The sequence below is a fragment of the Equus przewalskii genome, chromosome 3 (genome assembly GCF_037783145.1).
Source record: "Equus przewalskii isolate Varuska chromosome 3, EquPr2, whole genome shotgun sequence".
Classification (NCBI taxonomy): Eukaryota; Metazoa; Chordata; class Mammalia; order Perissodactyla; family Equidae; genus Equus; species Equus przewalskii.
In genome coordinates, this window is record NC_091833.1 from 17,305,728 (window position 1) to 17,324,616 (window position 18,889).

General features: G+C 53.9%; 2 protein-coding genes across 3 annotated transcripts; one reads left to right on the top strand and one right to left on the bottom strand.

Annotated features, from left to right (window-relative positions):
* Positions 1-5,405: 5,405 nt before the first annotated feature.
* CIAO2B (cytosolic iron-sulfur assembly component 2B) lies at positions 5,406-7,798 on the bottom strand. 2 transcript variants are annotated; one of them, XM_008509137.2, is made up of 5 exons: positions 7,196-7,798; positions 6,962-7,041; positions 6,584-6,709; positions 6,083-6,128; positions 5,406-5,616 (listed from the first exon to the last, which is right to left on the bottom strand). In XM_008509137.2, exons 1-5 carry the CDS (start codon positions 7,335-7,337, stop codon positions 5,519-5,521), a joined length of 492 nt encoding a protein of 163 aa, XP_008507359.1. In that variant the 5' UTR covers positions 7,338-7,798; the 3' UTR covers positions 5,406-5,518. The 2 variants fall into 2 exon arrangements, with proteins under 2 accessions (XP_008507359.1, XP_070468200.1); XM_070612099.1 differs by lacking the exon at positions 5,406-5,616 and adding an exon at positions 5,623-5,877 and having other exon boundaries at positions 6,962-7,039; positions 7,194-7,395.
* Positions 7,799-8,343: 545 nt separating this feature from the next.
* CES2 (carboxylesterase 2) lies at positions 8,344-18,312 on the top strand. The gene is made up of 12 exons (XM_070612098.1): positions 8,344-8,614; positions 12,425-12,629; positions 13,547-13,688; positions 14,350-14,483; positions 14,564-14,822; positions 15,100-15,198; positions 15,480-15,620; positions 15,743-15,823; positions 16,073-16,217; positions 16,654-16,791; positions 17,357-17,429; positions 17,881-18,312. Exons 1-12 carry the CDS (start codon positions 8,539-8,541, stop codon positions 18,065-18,067), a joined length of 1,680 nt encoding a protein of 559 aa, XP_070468199.1. The 5' UTR covers positions 8,344-8,538; the 3' UTR covers positions 18,068-18,312.
* The last annotated feature ends 577 nt before the right edge of the window (positions 18,313-18,889 follow it).

Below are 18,889 nucleotides of genomic sequence, written 5' to 3' on the forward strand. Positions count from 1 at the left end.
AGGGGAATCCCCCACCCTCCTCCTAGGACCTCACACCCACCAGGGCGGGGCGGGGGGGGGGCAGGCTTTCCAGACAAAGCCTGGGTCTGAGTGTGTGTGTGTGTGTGTGTGTGTGTGTGTGTGTGGTGGGGGGCAGAGAAGGAGGCAGAATGAGGCGGAGTGTGTGAGTGGTGCGGGGAAGGGGGATGGGAGTGGAGGGTGCCATCATGGGTGGGGGCAAGGGGGAAGGCAGAACCAGCCAAGTGCGCCAACGACCCCCTAGGTAAGAATAAGGCTGGCCCTTTAAAAGTGAATTCTCCCTTCCCTCTCCCCCAGTCCTGGCCTGTTGCCCAAGCCAGCAGGCCAGTTACAGGCTGGACAGACTTCACCCTTCTCTGCCCATGACACCCACTCCCCAGAGGCCCATATCTGAGCTAGAATTTAGCAGCCCTAGATCTGGGCTCCTAGCCTCAACACCAAGTCCTTCCCACTCTCCTCCCTGCCCTGGGGAGTTGAAGATTCTACCCAGTGAGCCTGCCCTTTGGGGTAAGGGTTAGTGTCACCCCATGAGCTCCTGGGGACCCTGGAGAGCAGTTGGGGAGAGGAGGGCAAGGAAGGGAGGCCCTCTGGCTGTCTATCGCAGGTAGAGGTGCATCCTTGAATCCTGGGGACAGAATACAGGTCTAGGGAAGGGAAAGGAGGAACTCAGTACCACCTCACTCCCCAGCACCCTCCAGGCAACTGCCAGCAACTGCTAAAAATACCTGGCCCTGGCCCTGGCCCTGTTCATTCCGCTCCTGGGCTGGAGGTTGCCCAAAGTTGAGGAACTCCTGGCAGACAGGTTGTCAGATGCCAGCAGGAGCGGGTAGGGGTGGGACTGGACCAGGTTCAGGGCTGGTTCCAGCCACTTTAAGAGTCTTCAATGTCTCCCTCCTTCCCTCCAGCCCCAGACTGGGCCTGCTGTTTGGGGCACACGCAAGGCCTGAAGGTTCAGACTCCCATCCAGGAGGGGCATAGGTGTAGAGTATGTGGGGGGTGATTAGCCACCACCGCCCAGAGCTCACCTCCTCCTCAGACCTAGGGTGGGCACAGGGGCACAGAGAGAAGGAAATGTAATGGGGAGGCTTGGTTTCTAGTTCTGACTCTGTCTCCAGGCTCCAGGGTCTTGCCTCCCTCCCAGCCTCACAGTACCCAGTTATAAATTGGGTATGACCTGTTCCCCCTTTGCTCATGTCTGGGGTCTGTGAAGATTAGGAGCAGGCAGGCTGTAAGGCACTTTGTGACAAGGACCTGCTATGAGACTCTGACGTTTGAGTGTGACAGTGTAGCGGGGGTGGTGGACATCCATTCAGTGCTCAGGTGACATCACAGATGGATGGATCCTGGTGAGCTGTTGTAGGTTGTCATGGAGACCTGGGTCTGGCTCTCTGGCTGCTCTATCAGTTTCCTTGGCAACATCAGAGGGGGTCTTGGAGTGAGGAGGGCCTGGCTAGGTAAGTGTTAGGGGGTTCATGCACGCCCCTCTGGTTCTTGAGGGGGTAATTAGCCACCACTACGCAGAGCTCACCCCCTCCTCAGACCTAGGGTGGGTGCAGGGGCACAGAGAGGAGGAGATGTAATGGGGAGGCTTGGTTTCTAAGCCTACTTGGCTTCCCAAAGTAGGCAAGGGCTGGACTGAGGGGTTTCTTGTCCATTTGTGTCCTTCACATGGCCTTGGGTATCTTGAAGGCCTAGGCAACCAATGCCGGCTTAAGCTTCCTGGACAAGGTTCAGTGGGAAGAAGGAGTTGTGGGTCACTTCTCCTGTCAGAGGATGCAAGTCTCAAGAGCCTGCAAACCACTTCCCAGCAGGAATCCTGGCTGGGCTTCTTACGGCCCCTCCCACCCACCTCACACATGACCCTGCTGCGGAAAAAGCCCCTGGATGTCCAGCAGAGGGTAGGTGTCGGGGGTAGCTGTGGCCCTTCCCAGAAGGGAGCCATGCAAGGAATTAGGGCTGGGTTTTCCCTCTGGTAATCTGAGCTCTTGACCTCAGCAGTGTTTCCTCATTGCCAAGGGAACTGCATCCACATTGGGCCACTCAGGCCCCAGCCATTCTCCAACAGGCCAGACTCATTCGCCACAAGCATAGGTATGGCCAGGGGCCCCAGGAACCCAGAATAGGACATGACCTTGAGACAACCCCACTCCCACCTCCTAGTCCTCCCAGCTCTCTGGGCTGGGCTGGGCTGCCCAGAAGGAGCAAACTGAGGCTGGAACACCCCTAGGACAGCCCAACCTTCAAACCCAGCTCTGCCCCTTGCTAGCTGTCTCACCTCTGCCCACTTATCTTGGCTGAGCCTCAGCTTCCTGCTGTGTAGAACAGGGATAATGTCTTCAGGAGGGTTGTTATAAGATATAAATAACATGAAATGCAGAGGTAAAGTGGTTGGCACATATCTGGCATATAGTAATGTCTCAAGAAGAACACTTTTATTATCATCCTGTTGGATGGGACAGGTTGAATGAATCTGTGGGCCCTCTCCTGCTGTTTCTCTCCTGCTTCTGCTCCCTTCTGTCCAGAACAGTGGTCTGCCCCAGAAAGGGGCAGATGCAGATACCTCTCCCCTCTCCCCCACATCCTTCCCCCCTCCCTCAGGTAATGAAACGTTGCAAAGAGAATTTGGCTGGGTTTCTGTATCCCCAGCCCTCCTCACACAACAGCCAACATGGCCCAGTTGCTCGGTTCTGTTCTAAGGCTTAGTTCATTCATTCATTCCACTGACCTGTACTACTGTGTGCCAGGCCCTTGTGCTCATGTCCATACATGTCATCTAATCCCTGAGTCGATCTCCTGGGCAATGATTTGTTGTTCCCATTTTGTAGACATGGTAACCGAGGCCTGAGAAGTCATAGGCCAGAAATAGCAGAGCCAGACACACCTGGTGTAGGACTTCAGGGAACTAAAACTTCACCCTCTACCCCATACCCGTGTCCTCAGACAGCAGCTGGAGTTCCAGAAAGTTCCCTGGGCGCTAGCCCAGGATTCACAGATGGTGTCCCTGGAGGCAGCCAGGGGCCACGCACAGATGAGTCAAGACTGACAAAGGGACTATCTGATACACCAGCTGTGATATGAGCTGCTTGATGTCCCTTGCCCACCGATGCCTGGCTGCTAGGAAGGCCAGCTGAATGACTCAGCGACACCTGTCTCCCCCATGACCGCCCATCCCCAGCTGAACACAAACACCACAGACACCTTAGACAGATGGGGGCTGTCAGTGCAGAGGTGCACGTGTGGTGAAGCCCACAGTGGGGTATTGGTGGTTGGGAAGGTTTCTGGGGCGGGAGCACTCTCTGGAGCACTAAGCTTCTTCATCTGTGGCTTTGAGGGGTACATGCCTAGAAGATCACCTGAAAATGGGCCCAGATCCATTTTAAATCTTCACAGAGCAGTCCCAAGGAATTGTCACGACTATTCTCACATCACACATGAAGAAACTGGGCGACGTGTTGATGGCTTCACCTCTGAGCTTGGACAGCCAGATCCTGGTCACTAGGTAGTGAAGCCACTCTGTTGGGGGTGGGCATAGGCCCTTCCATTCAGGCAACAGCGCCCCCTGCCAGCTGAGCTGTACCTGCTAAACTGCTTAGGTTCCTCTTTACTCCCTAGCCGGAGGTCTTGGGGAGTAAATTACTTATTCTAGGAGCTTCTTTCCTCAGCTGCAAAATAGGGACAATAAAGAATAGAAACTGCCACACAGGGCTGGATGGAGGGTTAACCGACTGAGTAGTATACGTAAAGCCCTCCGCCAATGCCTACTCCAGGACAGGCTCAATATTGTCAGCAGGCCCTCAAGAACAGCTTTGTCAAGTGCCTGGGCTCCCTGCTGAGGCCTCTGGAGTCTCTGCCCACAGTCACATCTGAGCCTCGGCAGGGATGAGATGGGCAGGGCAAGGCTTCTTAATATCCTCAGGGAAAGAAACTGCAGCAGGGAATCACGGCATTATGGCTCCTAAGTGGCTGAGCCAAGGTCTAAGCCCCATGGTTTGTCCTGGTGACCAACGGTGCTCTGGGCACATGGCTGGGGCAGGCAGAGGCCCCAGAACTGACCGCCTGGACTGACACACACCTCTGGGGCGCTGGTGGAGAGGGTGCTTCAGGTTCCTTTCAACAGAGAAATCTGCTGTCATTGCCCTGACCAGGGGACCAGACTGAGCATCACCAACAGTGGCCCCAGCTGGCATCACACAGCTACTGGTGGATGCTGAAGGATACATACAACACTCCTGGGTAAGGGTCTCATTAATAAACTCAAACCTGAACTCAATCAACTTCTAGTCTACAGGAAGCAAAGGAACAGATCAGATTGTGGGAATTCTCTAGGACAACTCCCCTGGACTTTCCAAAAAGTCAGTGTCAAGAAAGATAAAAAGGTGAGGAGTGGGGAGACAGTTCTAGAAGAGGCTGAAGATAACAACCAAATACAATACATGAACCTTGATTGGAGCCTAATTAAAAAAAACAACTGTGAGGGGGCCAGCCCTGTGGTGTCGTGGTTAAGTTCAGCATGCTCTGCTTCAGTGGCCTGGGTTTGTGGGTTCAGATCCCAGGCAACGACCTACACCACTGTCAGCCATACTGTGGTGACAACCCACAAATAAAATAGAGGAAGACTAGCACAGATGTTAGCTCAGGCCTAATCATCCTAGAGCAAAAAAAGAGGAAGATTGGCAACAGATGTCAGCTCAGGGCTAATCTTCCTCAGAAAAAAAAACAACATGAGAAAAGACAACTATGAGGGCAGCCCTGGTGGCCTAGCAGTTAAGTTCAGCAGCCCAGTTTCAGTTCCTGGGCGTGGACATACATTGCTCTTTTAGCAGCCATGCTGTGCTAGAGGCCCACATACTAAAAAAAAAATAGAGGAAGATTGGCACAAATGTTAGCTCAGGGCAAATCTTCCTCAGCAAAAAAAAAAACACAAAAAAACAAAAAAACAAAAAAAAAACCTATGACATTTTGGGGAAATTCATATGTGACTAGATATTAGATGGTGTTAGGGAATTGTTCATTCTTTGGCGAGATAAGAGAACTGTGGTTATAAAGGCTTAGGAAACACAGGATGAAGTACTCAGAAGTGAAATGTCATGTGTCTGCAGCTTACTCTCAAATTTATTTATATTATACACACACAGATAAATAAAGCCAATGTTGCAACATGTTGACAACTATTAAATCTACATGGTGGGTATACAGATGTGTTCACTACACTACTCTTTCCATTTTTTGGTATATTTGCAACTTTTCCTAATCAAACCATCAGGAGAAACTTTAAAAATGAATTGCACTCCCTTGATCCAGCCTGTACAGGCACTCACTATACCTCCCTCCTCCCAAACCTGGAATGACCCCACCAAGATGAAAGACTCTTAAGACACACTGGGAAATAAATATAAATTAAGGGTTTATTACAAAATGCAAAATGTTAGTTTCTCATTTTCAGTGATTCAAGAAAACAAGGCCATGAGCCCTGGATGGGGCTGGGGGCAAAAAGGTGGGCTCAGGAGCGGGCCGACAGGCATTGATTCACAACCTCCAGCAGGTGGGTGTTCTCCAGGGCTGCTGCCACTCGCTCCTTATCTGCAAGCTGCTTGTTGACTGGGTGGGAAGAAAGGAGTCAGGAAGGAGAGTCAAAGCCAGGCCTGCTGGCAGCCTCACCTTTAAGTCTGTGTGTATATATACACATACACCCCCACCAACAAGACCCTCCTGTCTTCTCCTTCCCAGGACCCCAAGCCTCCATCAGGCTACCCCAACCACCTGAGCCCACACCTAACCCACCTTCTTGGGGCCCCTCCCCTGGCTGTTCATGTCTGCCTGCCTCCTGTACTACAAAGCCTGACACCCTGGTCCTGTGTACTGAGAAGAGGGAGAAGGCGGGAGTGGGAGAACATGGTAAGCACAGAAGACCCAAGTCAAGTCAGGCAAGCTTCACTCTAGGCTGCCACCTCCACTGCAGAGTCACCCACCCAGTGCCCCCCCCCCCCCCAGCCACTTTGCCTTACAAACCACCATGGCCAGGGGAAGCCTCAGGGCCAATGCCCCAATGTCAGCCTACACGTACCTGCATGCTCTGAGGCATGGGTCCCTGGTGTAATGTGCACGTCCATCTGGGAGGGAGAAAGGCCAGGCCTGAGCACTCACCCACCTGTTCTACCCTCTTCTCTCTCCCCGACTCACCACCTCCTGATCCTTCTTCCTAATCATGCCTTTGGACTCTGGCTCTTCCATTACACCCCAAGCCCACCCACAGCCACTCCATCTCTACCCAAAGGCCTGGCCAACTGCTGGTGACTTCAAGGTGTGCCTGGGCCCCATCCTTGCTCCAAACCTATCTACAGCTCCCTACTGCCTTTCCTGCTACACTCCTCGCTACTTCTCTGCACATTCCAGCTCAGGCCTTTATTCTTGTCCCATTCAATTGGAAAGCCTCCTCCCAGGTTCACCTCTGCTAGTTGGGATCCTTCCAGGCCTCCCTCTGATGGTCAATGTTCAAGCTCTCCAAATCCTCCTCACTAGCAGATACTCACGCTGGCCCCGCCCCCAGGGCTCAGTTCCAGCTTACCTTGAAACGCTGGGGAAGGGATCGCAGAAGCTTGACTTTGATGGACAGCCCAATGAGAGTGGCCATGCTGCAGTGTGGAATGGTGGGTGTGAAGGCCACAGCCACTGTGCTCTCGGGGTCACTCACCTGGTTGCAGGGGGAATGTCAAGACTCGTGGCGGTCCCAGACCTGAGCCCCCTTTCTTAGTCTGTTGCTTCAGACAAGTCGTCTAACCTCTACAGACTTCAGTTTTCTCATCCACAAAATGGGCACAAGCCCCCCTTCCAAAGATCCCCTAAGGAGTCCGTGAGCTGAGAAACGCCCGCCCCTTGGTGCACAGCCGAGCCTTTCCGACTCTCCCGAGCAAATCGCTCCCCTCGGACGCCGGGAGTGACTCACCTGAACCCGGACCTGCTCTACGACGTTCAATTCTTCCAGCGTCAGGGGATGCTCCGGGTCATTGATGGAGCGAATCAGATGTGGCAAGTGAAGGAAAGGGGACTCTGCGCCTTTGCCCACTCAGAACCCTGTGCCGGGAAAGCCCGGCCCTGCATCGGCTCCACCGCCTCTTGGTCGTCACTTCAGCCCCCTCCCAGGCCCCGGACCCCGCCCGCGCCCGGCAGCGGCGGATATCGAAGATCTCGCGCGCGTCGATGCTGTCTGGAACCTGCTCGTCCTCCTCGCCCGCGGTCACCGGCCGCTCCCCAGAGCGCTCGTAGATGAGCGGGTTAGCGTTCTCCAGGAGGCCGCCCCCTGCCCCGCCGCCGCCCACCATCGCGGAACCGCTGCGGGCCACCGCCGCTGGGCACTTCCGCTCCTCCCGCCGCACTTCCGGGGAACGGGCAGGGGGGCGTGGCAGGGCGACGGGGTCGCGCAAGGGACATGCGTCCCTCCCGGCACTCGGGTTTGCGGGGAGCGGTGGCCTCAGCGTGCTCTGTGTGTAAACCCGGGAAAATGCGGACCGCTCCAGCAAAGGCACAGAGAAGGGACCCCGGCGGCGCTGGGCCGAGCGAGCCCCTGCTGGTCGGCGGAGGCCAAGGCTGGTTCTCGGGGGCACTGAAGACCGGTTTGAGAATGAGCCAGGCGTATCTTAGGCGCCACTTCCTCCGGGAAGTCTGCCCCTTAGGCTGGGCGGGCGCTCCGGTGCCCAGAGCTGCATCAATCCTGGCACAGTTCATTGTGTTTCAGAACCTCCAGGTGACGCGCCTGCATCCCCCGCTGTATCTTGGGCCGGCACTGCCCTGCCAGGTCCCCCAGCGCGCGAAAGAGCAGGCGTTCTTTGAATGTTTGTCAAATGAATAAATGACCGTGAACTAGAACTTGGCGGGAGGTGGGGAGAGGGAAAGCCACGGGGTGGGGTTGGGAGTGTCCTTAAGATAAGTGCCACAGTTACATGTGCATTTTAAAGGCGGACTGTGGCCGAGTAGGGAAGGGGCCCGTGGAGACCCTCAGACCAGGGAGAGTAAGGAGATGAAGGACCTTGAAGGCAGACCCAAGCAACTGATTCCTCATGCGGTTCCCTTCCCCCTGAAGGAAGGTCGTTACCATTTCTCCATCTATGGGAATCCTAGTCGTGCACCTCCTCAGGGAAGCTCTCCTGGGTTCCCCAATCACAGTTTATTCCTGAACACCCTTGCCAAGCCTGTGACAATAAGGAAAATGAACGCAGGTTTGAAGAGAGGGTTCTTGGTATTGCGGAAGGGCTGAAGAAGCTTCGCGGCCCTTCCAAGAAGGCCTCGGAGGGCCCGGGCAGAGAGAAAGGGGCAGTGCCTGCTCAGTTCCGCTCTGTTGCCCAACTCGCAAGTCCGCGGCCCGGACTCCGCGCACCCCGCCTGTTCCCTGCTCAGTCCAAACTCCAGTCTTGGGCGAGGCACTCCCTGACCGGTGGCCAGACCGGCTCCTGGGCAGCCCTTCGGTGAAAAACCGCGTGCCTGCAGTCGGGAGCGCGAAAAAGGAAGACGACCTGCGAGCCCGCCATGCGGCTGGACGGACTTCGCGCGCGGCTGAGCGCCGTGGCCTGTGGGCTTCTGCTTCTCCTCGTCCCGGGTCAGGGTGAGGCTCCCGCAGGGGGCGACAGGGACTGGGGTCAGACTTGCCAAGTTTTGCAGAGGCAGAACCTGTGCCTGCAGGAGGGAAGGCACCAGAGAGGTGGGCCCCACTGGAGAACGACAGCTCCCGCCCCGACGCATCCCAACGGCGAGGGGGCAGGGACCCTGAGGCACAGAGCGGGTCAAGGCTGGCCGTGGCCACACAACTCCGAGCAGCCAGCCAGCCCTAGGAGTCTAAGGAGCACCCGGGCGGGCTGGGGGGAATTCGGGACATTTCTCTTCTAGTGTTTGTGATGGAGCTGGCGCTGCCCGTGGGTAACAACAACAGCAATAATAATACCTTTCTGCCGCCATTTGGCTCTGAGTGTTGCGCCCTTGGCCAGAGGGGTGCCCAGGCACCCAGTGCGTCCCCATCCAAAGGGGCCCCATGCAAGGGTACCGGCCCTCGGGCAATCCCACTACGGAAGCCCCTCCCCCGCCCCCCGCAGCGGCCTCCCAGGCCTTCGCTTCAGCCCAGCACCGCCCCTGGGAAGGGAACGCATTGGCCTCCAGGGCAAAGGTATGTGCCCTTTGTGCAACTCTGGGTTCTCCCAGCCCTTATTTGTACTTTAAGATATGCGGGCACCGTGCCCGGGCCCTCGCAGCTCCTGGGACCCCTCTTGCGGGGAGTGACCCTCTTACTCAAACCAGCCCTACCTGTGCGACTTGACTGTTGTCTCCCTTCCGGTCGAATCTGCCCAGACATGGCCGCACTCATCCCTCCCCCATGGTCCACCCAACGGGGCTTCTGCTCTTGCCCGCAGCTGACCAGGCTCTTGGAGGTCACAGAGACCTTACAGCAGAGTGATATTCTAGGTCTTGCTAACACCTCCCTTTAAAAATGTTAATAGTTTGGATTGGACCTATGGTTCAGAAGGAAATATTGACACGCCATATGAGGGCATAGGTGATGGGTCTGACCCTCTCCTGCCCCACTGAGTCCAGGCTCCTCCACAGGGACCCTCAGGGTCCCCAGGGCCTTCCACCCCTGGCCAGGAGTTTACCCAAGAATGGATGTATGCGTACATCCTTGGTTTTCACCTAAATGGTCACAGACGTCCCCCCTTTCTGGTGCCTGGCTTTTCTACTTCCTGACAGGGGATCACCTCCCCACACCCCAGTATAGTAGAACTTCCTGCTACAGCTTAATGGAAGGGCTTCTCTTCAAGGAGGAAGCGTCCTTGATATAACTGGCCTCTGATCAGGGACATTTCGGCAGGTTTTGTCCTTCACTATAACAAACATCAGGCATCAGAGGCAGGTGGCAGCAGTGAATTTCATTGACAGACATCACTTGCTGCAAGGAACTGTGTGTAAACTTTGTGTTACTGGGGAGAGGGGTGGGCCTTTTGACTTGGAAAGGCATTGCTCTATTGCCCTCTGGGGAGCCTGACTCTGGTCTCACCCATGCCGGGCGGCATCAACCATATTGATTCGTGTTGATCTGATAGGTATAGGATAGTATACAACCCTGAGGCTCTTTTTTGGTTTTGTTTTTTACTTTTTATTATGAAACCAGGGTCAGATCTGCCAAATTCTGCAGAGGCAGAACCTAAGCCTGCAGGAGGGAAGGCACCAGAGAGGTGGGAGCCAGTGGAGGTACCACCACCAGGGGAACTACTAGCCTGACTGGTTACCCCCCTGCACCCTGAGAAACAGAGAGGGTCTGGGCTGCTCAATGCTACACAGCACAGAGGGGCTCTCCATCTGAGGCAGAAAGACTAATATAACAAACCCAATGTACCCATGATCTACCTTCAACAATTATCAAGACCTGGGCAATCTAGTTTTGTCTGGACCACTACCTCTCTCTTGCACCATTCTTTGAAGCAAATCCCAGACATCAGATCATCTGTAAATTTTTCATCTTGTTCTACTAAAAGAAAAGGAATCTGTATCACGATTCCTTAATGTAATCAGGTATCTAGTCAAACGTTCTTATTTCATATTATCTCATAAATGATATTTACAGGGTTTTTTTTTAAGGTCAGGATTCAAATAAGGCTCATACTTTGAAAATTGGTAGATGTATTTCTTTTTTCAATAACAGTTTTGAGATGTAATTTGCATAGCATGCCATTCACCCATTTAAAGTGTGCGATTCAATGGTTTTTGGTATATTCGCAGAGTTTACCACATCAATTCCCCTTTCCCCCCAGCCCCAACTTCCAACCTCAGCCCTAGGTAGCCATCAACCTGCTTTCTGTCTCCATGGATATCCCAATTCTGGACATTTCGTATAAAGGAAGCATCTAGTATGTGGTCCTTTGTGACTGGCTTCTCTCATTGAGCGTCATGTTTTAAAGGTTCATCCATGTTGTAACATGTTCTGTACTTCTTTTTATTGCTGAATAATATTCCATTGTGTAGATATGATACATTTATCAGTTGACGGACATTTGAATTGTTTCCGCTTTTTGGCTACTGTAAATAATCCTGCTGTGAACATTCCATGTACAAGTTGTTGTGTGGAGACATGTTTTCAGTTCTCTTGGGTTTATACCTAGGAGTGGAATTACTGGGTCATATGGTAACTCTATGTTTAACCTTTGAAGAATTGCCAGATTGTTTTCCAAAGCACGTGCACCATTTTACCCTCTCACCAGCAGTGTATGAAGGTTCCAATTTTTCCACATCCCTACCAACAATTGTTATTATCTGTCTTTTTGATGTGTTTCGTGAGTCTCTTTCAATCTTCAGATTCCTCCTCTGCCTCTCTCTTTACTTTCCTTGTAATTTTGTTGTTGTGTGGAAGAAACCAGTTGTTTGTCTAGAGAGCATCCCCGAGTTTGGGTTTAACTGATTACATCCCATGGTGTCTTTTAACTGTTTCTCTGTCCCCTGTATAACTTGTATTTATATGCCTGTAAACTTGTATTTATATTCTAGAGGCTTGATCCAATTCGGGTTTTAGATTTTGCTTTGTTTTGTTTGGGGGCAAGACTAATTCATATGTGGTGCTGTGGACTTCAATAGAAAACACACAATGTCTGATTGTCTTGCTTTCTGTGACAAAATAAATTGTTGTCATCCCAGTCAGATTTCAATGTGCATTTCTCTTAGCACAAGTGAGGTGAACATCTCTTCATTGGTGAGAGAACCATTTAGTTGTCTTCCTTATTCCTTCTGAACATATTCTTTCACCATTTCATAGTCTTTCCCCAAATATGCGCAGCTGGTATATTTCTTAGTCACTTGTGGAAATTCTTTGTCTGTTGAGAATCTTGGCTCCTTCTCCCTTAGGTGACTTTTAGTCACTTCCTCCCTCCCTAATACCCATAGCAGGGCAGGCTGTGCTCTTTAGTTCTACTCACAGCTACACTTCTCTTTTGTTGTCCTCGTAACATCACTCTCTGTTGGAGGATGCTGTCTTTATGTCATGTCTTGCCGCCTGGAGCATGAGATTCCCAAGGACAGGAACCTTGACTGTCCACATCCCACAGTTCTGCTGCCTCATCTCACCTGGCACACAGTCAGTCGAAAGGACCTCTCACCCCATCAAGCCCATGTAACCATTGTTTGAAGCTCTGAGGACTAAACCATGATGCCAAACCCCAAGGGGCCTCACCGGGCTTGGCGGAAAAGGCGGGGGCAGGACCTAGGGAAGGCAGTGTGGTGAGGCCAGGGTTACAGGCAGGAAATTTGTAAAGCAAGTGTTTGTACATCAGGGTCCCTTGAGCTGAGCTGAGGATGGGAAGGAGGCAGCAACATTAATAGTTTGGAAGGATGGCTCATTGGCTAGACCCAACCCTGATGTCCATTTCTCTGTCCACAGGCCAGGACTCTGCCAGCCCCATCCGGACCACATACACGGGGCAGGTGCAGGGGAGCCTCGTGTATGTGAAGGGCACTGATGTGGGGGTCCACACCTTCCTGGGAATTCCCTTTGCCAAGCCACCTCTAGGGCGACTGCGATTTGCGCCCCCTGAGCCCCCTGAATCTTGGAGTGGTGTAAAGGATGGGACCTCACACCCAGCCATGTAAGCAGGGGGTCCAGGGAACTCCACGCCCTGGGGTGGAGGGTATTCTGAGCTCTGGGCCAGGCTGCAGTTTTCATTTCATCTAAACCCCCACAGCCAGTTTTCCCTCTCGGTCTGGTGGATTCCCACGAGCATTTTTCTCATGAGCATGCTGAGGCTCAGAAGGATAAAGTAACTTTCCCAGGCTCAGGGCTTGGTGCTCCAAGGGCATTAGCTCCAGGTGCTGATGAGAGGAGCAGGGACACACATCTGCCTACGTTCTAGTTATGCCATGTGTTCTCTGCCCCCAGGGGGGCTGTCTCCTGGAGGAGTTCAAGGTGGCTCCGTGAACCTTGTAGGAGTCCCTGACTCCAGCAGCAGATACTGCAGATCCCTGAGGAGTGAGGAACCCCCACTCCCCACAGTCACTGTGCCAACCAACAGGGCCAGGTACCACTGGCCAAGGGGCTGTGTATGTTCTTACAAGAGGAAACTGTATGGGAGTGATGAGGTTCCCTAAGCATCTGGACTTGGGATGAGGGGGGTCCCACTGCCCTTCTCATGAGAAGTTAACATCCGTTCATTCAGGCAACATATGCATGTGGCCTACTCCCCTGTTCCAGGCCTGTCTGGGTACAGGGGTACAGTGGTGAGTGTCAATACATATAACCAATGGTTGTCATAAAGACGGCCAAGAGTCAAGATTTCCCAGCCTTGGGAGGATTTGTATCCAAGGCCCTCACAACCTTGAGGCCTGCCTGGAAGACTGGGCTCTGTCCCAGCTTCCCCAGAGCCTGTGGCCTGTAACTTGGTAGGGACCATGTATGAGTAGGGTATCAGGGGAAGGGGGACTGAGGTGGCTGGGAGCAAATCTGGGCCCAGCATCTAGTTTTGGCCACAGCATGTTCCCTGGACTGACTGCCTGCCACGGCCACCAGGTGTCTGCAGGACGTTTCGACAATGAATTCAATAGCTCAGAAACTGGTGAATCAGTCCCTGCCTTTTACCTCCACATCCGAAGACTGCCTGTACCTCAGTGTCTACACACCTGCCCATACCCACCAGGGTTCCAACCTGCCTGTGAGTACCCAGCCACAGCTGGCTAGGGAGTGGGAGGACATTTTTTCTGCAGGAAGATTAGAAAGGACAAGATCAGCCTGGGTGCCCTGCAGTGTGGGCCCTGTAGAGAAGCTTCTCAGTATTGGGTCCGAGAGAGTGCTTCTTCCCCAGGGTGAGCAGCTCACCCCTGGGCATGGGGTCACAGGACCCCGGCTGCTGCCAGAGGTCAGAAGCTGTGGCCCTGGGATGGACCCAGGACTCACCCAACCAATTCATGCCCAGGAGACCCACTCAGGTGCCTGAGGGCTGCACTTGCAGGCAGCTAGAGACGTCAGCCATGGATTATCCATCAGGCCCTTGAGAATGGAGACCACTTTTAATTAATGTGCATGTGGCATGATCAAAGAGACACCCCTTTTCTTTCCACCTCAGAGAAGGTTCTGGGAGAAATGGAGCTAGACTTTGGTTGATGGGCCGGGCCCCAAAGTATGGGAGGCCTAGTTTTCCTGGTAGAACTTGAGCCGCCTTTGACCCAGGTCATGAAGACACCACCTTGTCCTGCTTGAGTTCAGTCTATGTGGTTGGGTGGACAGAACCAAAGCGGTGGTTCATCTAGATGGGAGCCCTGGTGGAGTTTGTGCTGGGTGGGAGCCACATAGCATCTGTGCCTCGGTTTCCCCAGGTGATGGTGTGGATCCATGGTGGTGCACTTGTGCACGGCATGGCCTCCATGTATGACGGCTCCGCTTTGGCGGCCTTCGAGGATGTGGTGGTGGTCATTATCCAGTACCGCCTAGGTGTTCTGGGCTTCTTCAGGTGAGACTGGGGATGGGCTGAGCAACGTGGGCTGAGTGGAGCCAGGCAGCCTCATGACCCCTATCCCTGCCACCTCTCAGCACTGGAGACAAGCATGCAGCTGGCAACTGGGGCTACCTGGACCAAGTGGCCGCCCTACACTGGGTCCAGCAGAATATTGCATACTTTGGAGGCGACCCTGGCCGTGTCACCATTTTTGGCGAGTCTGCGGGTGGCACAAGTGTGTCTTCGCACGTCGTGTCCCCCATGTCCCAAGGACTCTTCCACCGTGCCATCATGGAGAGTGGCGTGGCTCTGCTGCCTAACCTCATTGCCAGTTCATCTGATGTGGTCTCCAAAGTGAGTGCCCCCAACTGAGGGAAGCCCAGACCTGCTGCCTCATCTCTTACTTCTCAGCTTCCATTACTCTGTCTGGTAAATGGGGATAACAAGGACTCCCCTGCCATCAGAGTACCTTGGAAAGTGCTGCCTATCCAGGGATTGTTCAAGGGTCAGAATCCACAGACCTCTGCCGTCACAGAGGCTGAGTATCATGATACTCTGTGAGATGTGGGGTGCACCTGCCTCCAACTTGGGCGTTGGGCAAACCTCTCTCCCCTGCCTGGTCTCTTTCCAGACGGTGGCCAACCTGTCTGCCTGTGGTCAGGTTGACTCAGAGGCCCTGGTGCACTGCCTGCGGGACAAGAGTGAAGAGGAGATTCTGGCCATCAACAAGGTTGGGCTGAATGGCCACGGCTGTGGAGGAAGGGAGCCAATAGGTGTGGGGTAGGCAAGCCTGGTACCCTTCATACTCCCTGGGCAAGTTACTCCATCTCCATGCCTTCATGTCCTCACAGCCCTGGCTGGGAAACTGAGGCCAGGCCATGCTAAGCCAGACATAGGACCTCCTGGTGGCGGGGGAGGGAGGTGAGCATCCTGGGATGAGCCAGGAAGGGTTAAAAGTCACTCAGAGGGCATCAAAAAATGTCTACAACCTGACTTTGTGTGCTCCCTCAGGCCTTCAAGATCATCCCTGGCATGGTGGATGGGATCTTCCTGCCCAGGCACCCCGAGGAGCTGCTGGCTTCTGCCGACTTTCAACCTGTACCCAGCATCATTGGTGTCAACAATGATGAGTATGGTTGGCTCCTCCCTTCGGTGAGACCTAGCCCCAAGCCCCCAGGTGCTGGGGAGCCCATCCAGTGCGGGGGGGAGGGAACATCAGGCCTTCCTAGTCCAGGCCCATCCTACCCCCAACTCAAGATTCCCCCATTCCCCAGGGCGTGGGCACCTTGGACACCCAGAGGGAAATGGACAGAGAGACCATAAAGGCTCTTCTACAGAAAACAGCAGCAGTGATGGTGAGGCTCCCGGAGTCCTATCCCAATGCAGAAGGGCTCCTTTCCTGTCCTGAGGCAGGGGAAACCCATTCCTCAGATATCCAGGCCATGTGGCATCCTCCATGAACAAAGGCTGGGGCCACCCAAAGTTTGGTCTCTTACCCTCATCTCCTATCCCATCCCAGGGTCCATCTCCCCAACCCTGCCCCTGCTGCCTCCCTGCCCCTGCCAGCCTGCCTAACCTGGCTATTCCTGATCCACCTGGGCTAGATGTTGCCTCCTGAGTTTGGTGAGCTGGTGATGGAGGAATACATGGGAGGCAGTGAGGACCCCCAGACCCTCCAAACCCAGTTCCAGGAGATTATGGAGGACTCCATATTCGTGATCCCTGCACTCCAAGTAGCATATTTTCAGCGTGAGTATATCTGTAACTAAAGGTCAGACCAGCAAGGGGTGGCTCAGAGCTGCTGGTCCCAGGTGAAGTCTATTGGTGTCCAGGGCCCAACCCACATCTATTTATTGGGCCCCTGGGTGCCAGACATTGATGTTGCCTCATCTTGGTAAATCCTCATAGGTGATCTGAGAGACAGACATTTTCCCCATTTTACAGATGAGGAAACTGAGATTCAGTGCCCTTCAGTGACTTGCCCAAGACCACAAAGCTAGGAAGTTGCAAGGCCATGATTTGAACCCAGGCCCTTCCCACTGCCCCTACTCCAGCCTGGGGCTCCCTCATCCACTATCCAGATTCCAACCAGCTTCGGACCTAGCTATCTTGTCACCATGGGTGATGCAGGAAAGCTCCAGGTAAGAGGCTGCCACATCACAGCCTGTGCACCCCACCTGCCTAGGTTCCCGTGCCCCTGTCTACTTCTACGAGTTCCAGCATCGGCCCAGCCTCTTCAAGGACATCAAGCCACCCCACGTGAAGGCGGACCATGGCGATGAGGTTCTCTTTGTCTTCGGAACCTACTTCTGGGGCAACTACAGTGAGTCTTCCTGGGCGAGGTCCCTCAGAGGCTCCTCTTTTCCAGGATGTGGGATGGGACCATGGCTGGGTCCCTGAGTGAGGGTGATTGCCTTCCCTGTACAGATGAGGAAACTGAGGCTCAGAGAAAGGAGAGGATCATGTTTCCAAGATCTTACAGCTAGAAAGGCTGAGCTAGAATTGCAGTCCAAGACTCTTCAGACTGGGGCCTGTGCTCCCTCCACCTCTCCCCACCCTGACCATGGGTATCTGGCATGGGTGCAGAGGGGGGCATTTCAAAGTTTTTTCAGTGCCTTTCCAGCGTCAGAAGGCAGAAGGGAGCTTTCTGGGTCAGGAATGGGCCTAGCGTTGGGTCAGCCAGAAGCTGGGATGAATATGCAGGGTTTGGGTACGAAGAGGGCCTGGCTCCACAAGACTGTGGGGGAGCAGGCAGAGAGCCAGTGCTGGGAGGGCAGAGGAAGAGCCAGGGAAAAGCTACACCTGGGATGGTGAGTATGGGGGCAATGACCCGTGTGCTAGACTGAGGTTGGCCCTGACCTGGGCCTTTGTCCTCTTCTTCTCTGTAGTTGAGGTGACTGAGGAGGAGTGGCTGCTAAGCAGAAAGATAATGAAGTACTGGGCCAACTTTGCTCGAAACGGGTGAGATGTTGCACCCCTACTTCAGCCCCCATGGGGGTCTTGAACCCATCCAGGCTTTGCTGGTCTGTGGTGACCTCATTAGCATACATGTGTCCTTAATTGTATGATAGCCTCTTCCCCAGCTCCAGGACCCACATGGACAGAGAGGGGCCCTGTGGGTGCTAGACACTGGTTCCATCTCCAGGTGACCTGGAGGGGGAGTGGCAGTGCTATGTTACCGGCAGAGCCTCCTTCTCTCAGGGAAGGACAAAGGTTGCCCTGCCCCGTGGTGGAGTTGACACTCTAGTGGGAGGTAGCTTCTTTCCTACATCTGGAAACCTCCCCCTCTCATTCCACATGCCCACCTGGCCTGTTTGGCTGCCTTGCTTGCCCCCAGTCAGTGTGCTCAGGCCTAGGCTCCGTAGGGCTCAGAGTGACCCTCGCCCTGCCTGCTGGGAGGGCTTCTCTACAGGAACCCCAATGGTGAAGGTCTGTCGCACTGGCCTACGTTCGACCAGGAGGACCAATACCTGCAGCTGAACATGCAACCTGCAGTGGGCCGGGCCCTGAAGGCCCACAGGCTCCAGTTCTGGACGAAGACCCTGCCCCAGAAGATCCAGAAGCTGATGGAGGCCAAGGAGAAGCACACAGAGCTGTAGCTCCCTGTGCTGGGAATGAGGGGATAGGGGTGGGCTTGAGTGCAAGTAGGGGGTCTGCCAGATGTGCCAAAACACACTCAGTGAGGAGCCACAGTTTTTTCCTTCATTCACATAGCCATTCATTCATCCTTCCATTCATCCTTCCAGGAAACATTTATTAAGAAGCTACTGTGTGATGTTAATTGCCAAGCCCGCCATGGATCCTCTCTTGTCAGATACACTCAATAAATCCTCCCATAAAACTATGGATGGGCAAACGTCAATGGAAGTTCATCTTCCCCAATGTCCCACTGGGCTCCAGGCCTCATCCTCCCTTCCTCACCTCCACCCCCTCCCCAACCTCTCTCTCCTCTCCCTTAGAAGAAGGGCACTTTGGGGAATGTTGCCCACACCTGGCTCTCAGCAAGCCCTACATGCCCTCACATCTGTGAGTGGCCAGTAGAAAACCTGGACACCAGGAGCCTGGGAGCTCTCAGATCTTAGCCACTGAGGCTACCAACTACTGAGAATGTAAAAGTCCCTGTCCTCGCCCATTGTCCCCCTAGATTAAATGTCATCTATCACTGACGTTTAAGCAGCCCTCTCACTCACTTATCAGTATTCCACAGAGGTGACTGACTCCATTTTTTGTAAGAAGCAGGACTGGGCTTGTCCATGGGCCCTTGAAGCCTGGGCCAGCTATGCTGTGGCCAGGAGAACCAGGCGGCTTCCTCAGTCGCCTGCCTCCTGAAGTTTGCCTTTATTCTCAGTGGTTCTGCAGACACTGTAGGGCCTGAACTTTACACGATTGTAGCACATGGGTGAAGATGTTTATTTGTGGGA

Coding starts and splice junctions, on each gene's coding strand:
- CIAO2B (XM_070612099.1), bottom strand. CDS start 7,337: ATGGTGGGCGGCGGCGGGGCAGGGGGCGGCCTCCTGGAGAACGCTAAC. Junction 6,129..6,583: donor CCCTTCCCCAGCGTTTCAAG/GTAAGCTGGAAC, acceptor TCTCCCTCCCAG/ATGGACGTGCACATTACACC. Junction 5,878..6,082: donor CCATGCCTCAGAGCATGCAG/GTACGTGTAGGC, acceptor CCCTCTTCTCAG/TACACAGGACCAGGGTGTCA.
- CES2 (XM_070612098.1), top strand. CDS start 8,539: ATGCGGCTGGACGGACTTCGCGCGCGGCTGAGCGCCGTGGCCTGTGGG. Junction 14,823..15,099: donor CATCTGATGTGGTCTCCAAA/GTGAGTGCCCCC, acceptor GTCTCTTTCCAG/ACGGTGGCCAACCTGTCTGC. Junction 16,218..16,653: donor CCAAGTAGCATATTTTCAGC/GTGAGTATATCT, acceptor CCACCTGCCTAG/GTTCCCGTGCCCCTGTCTAC.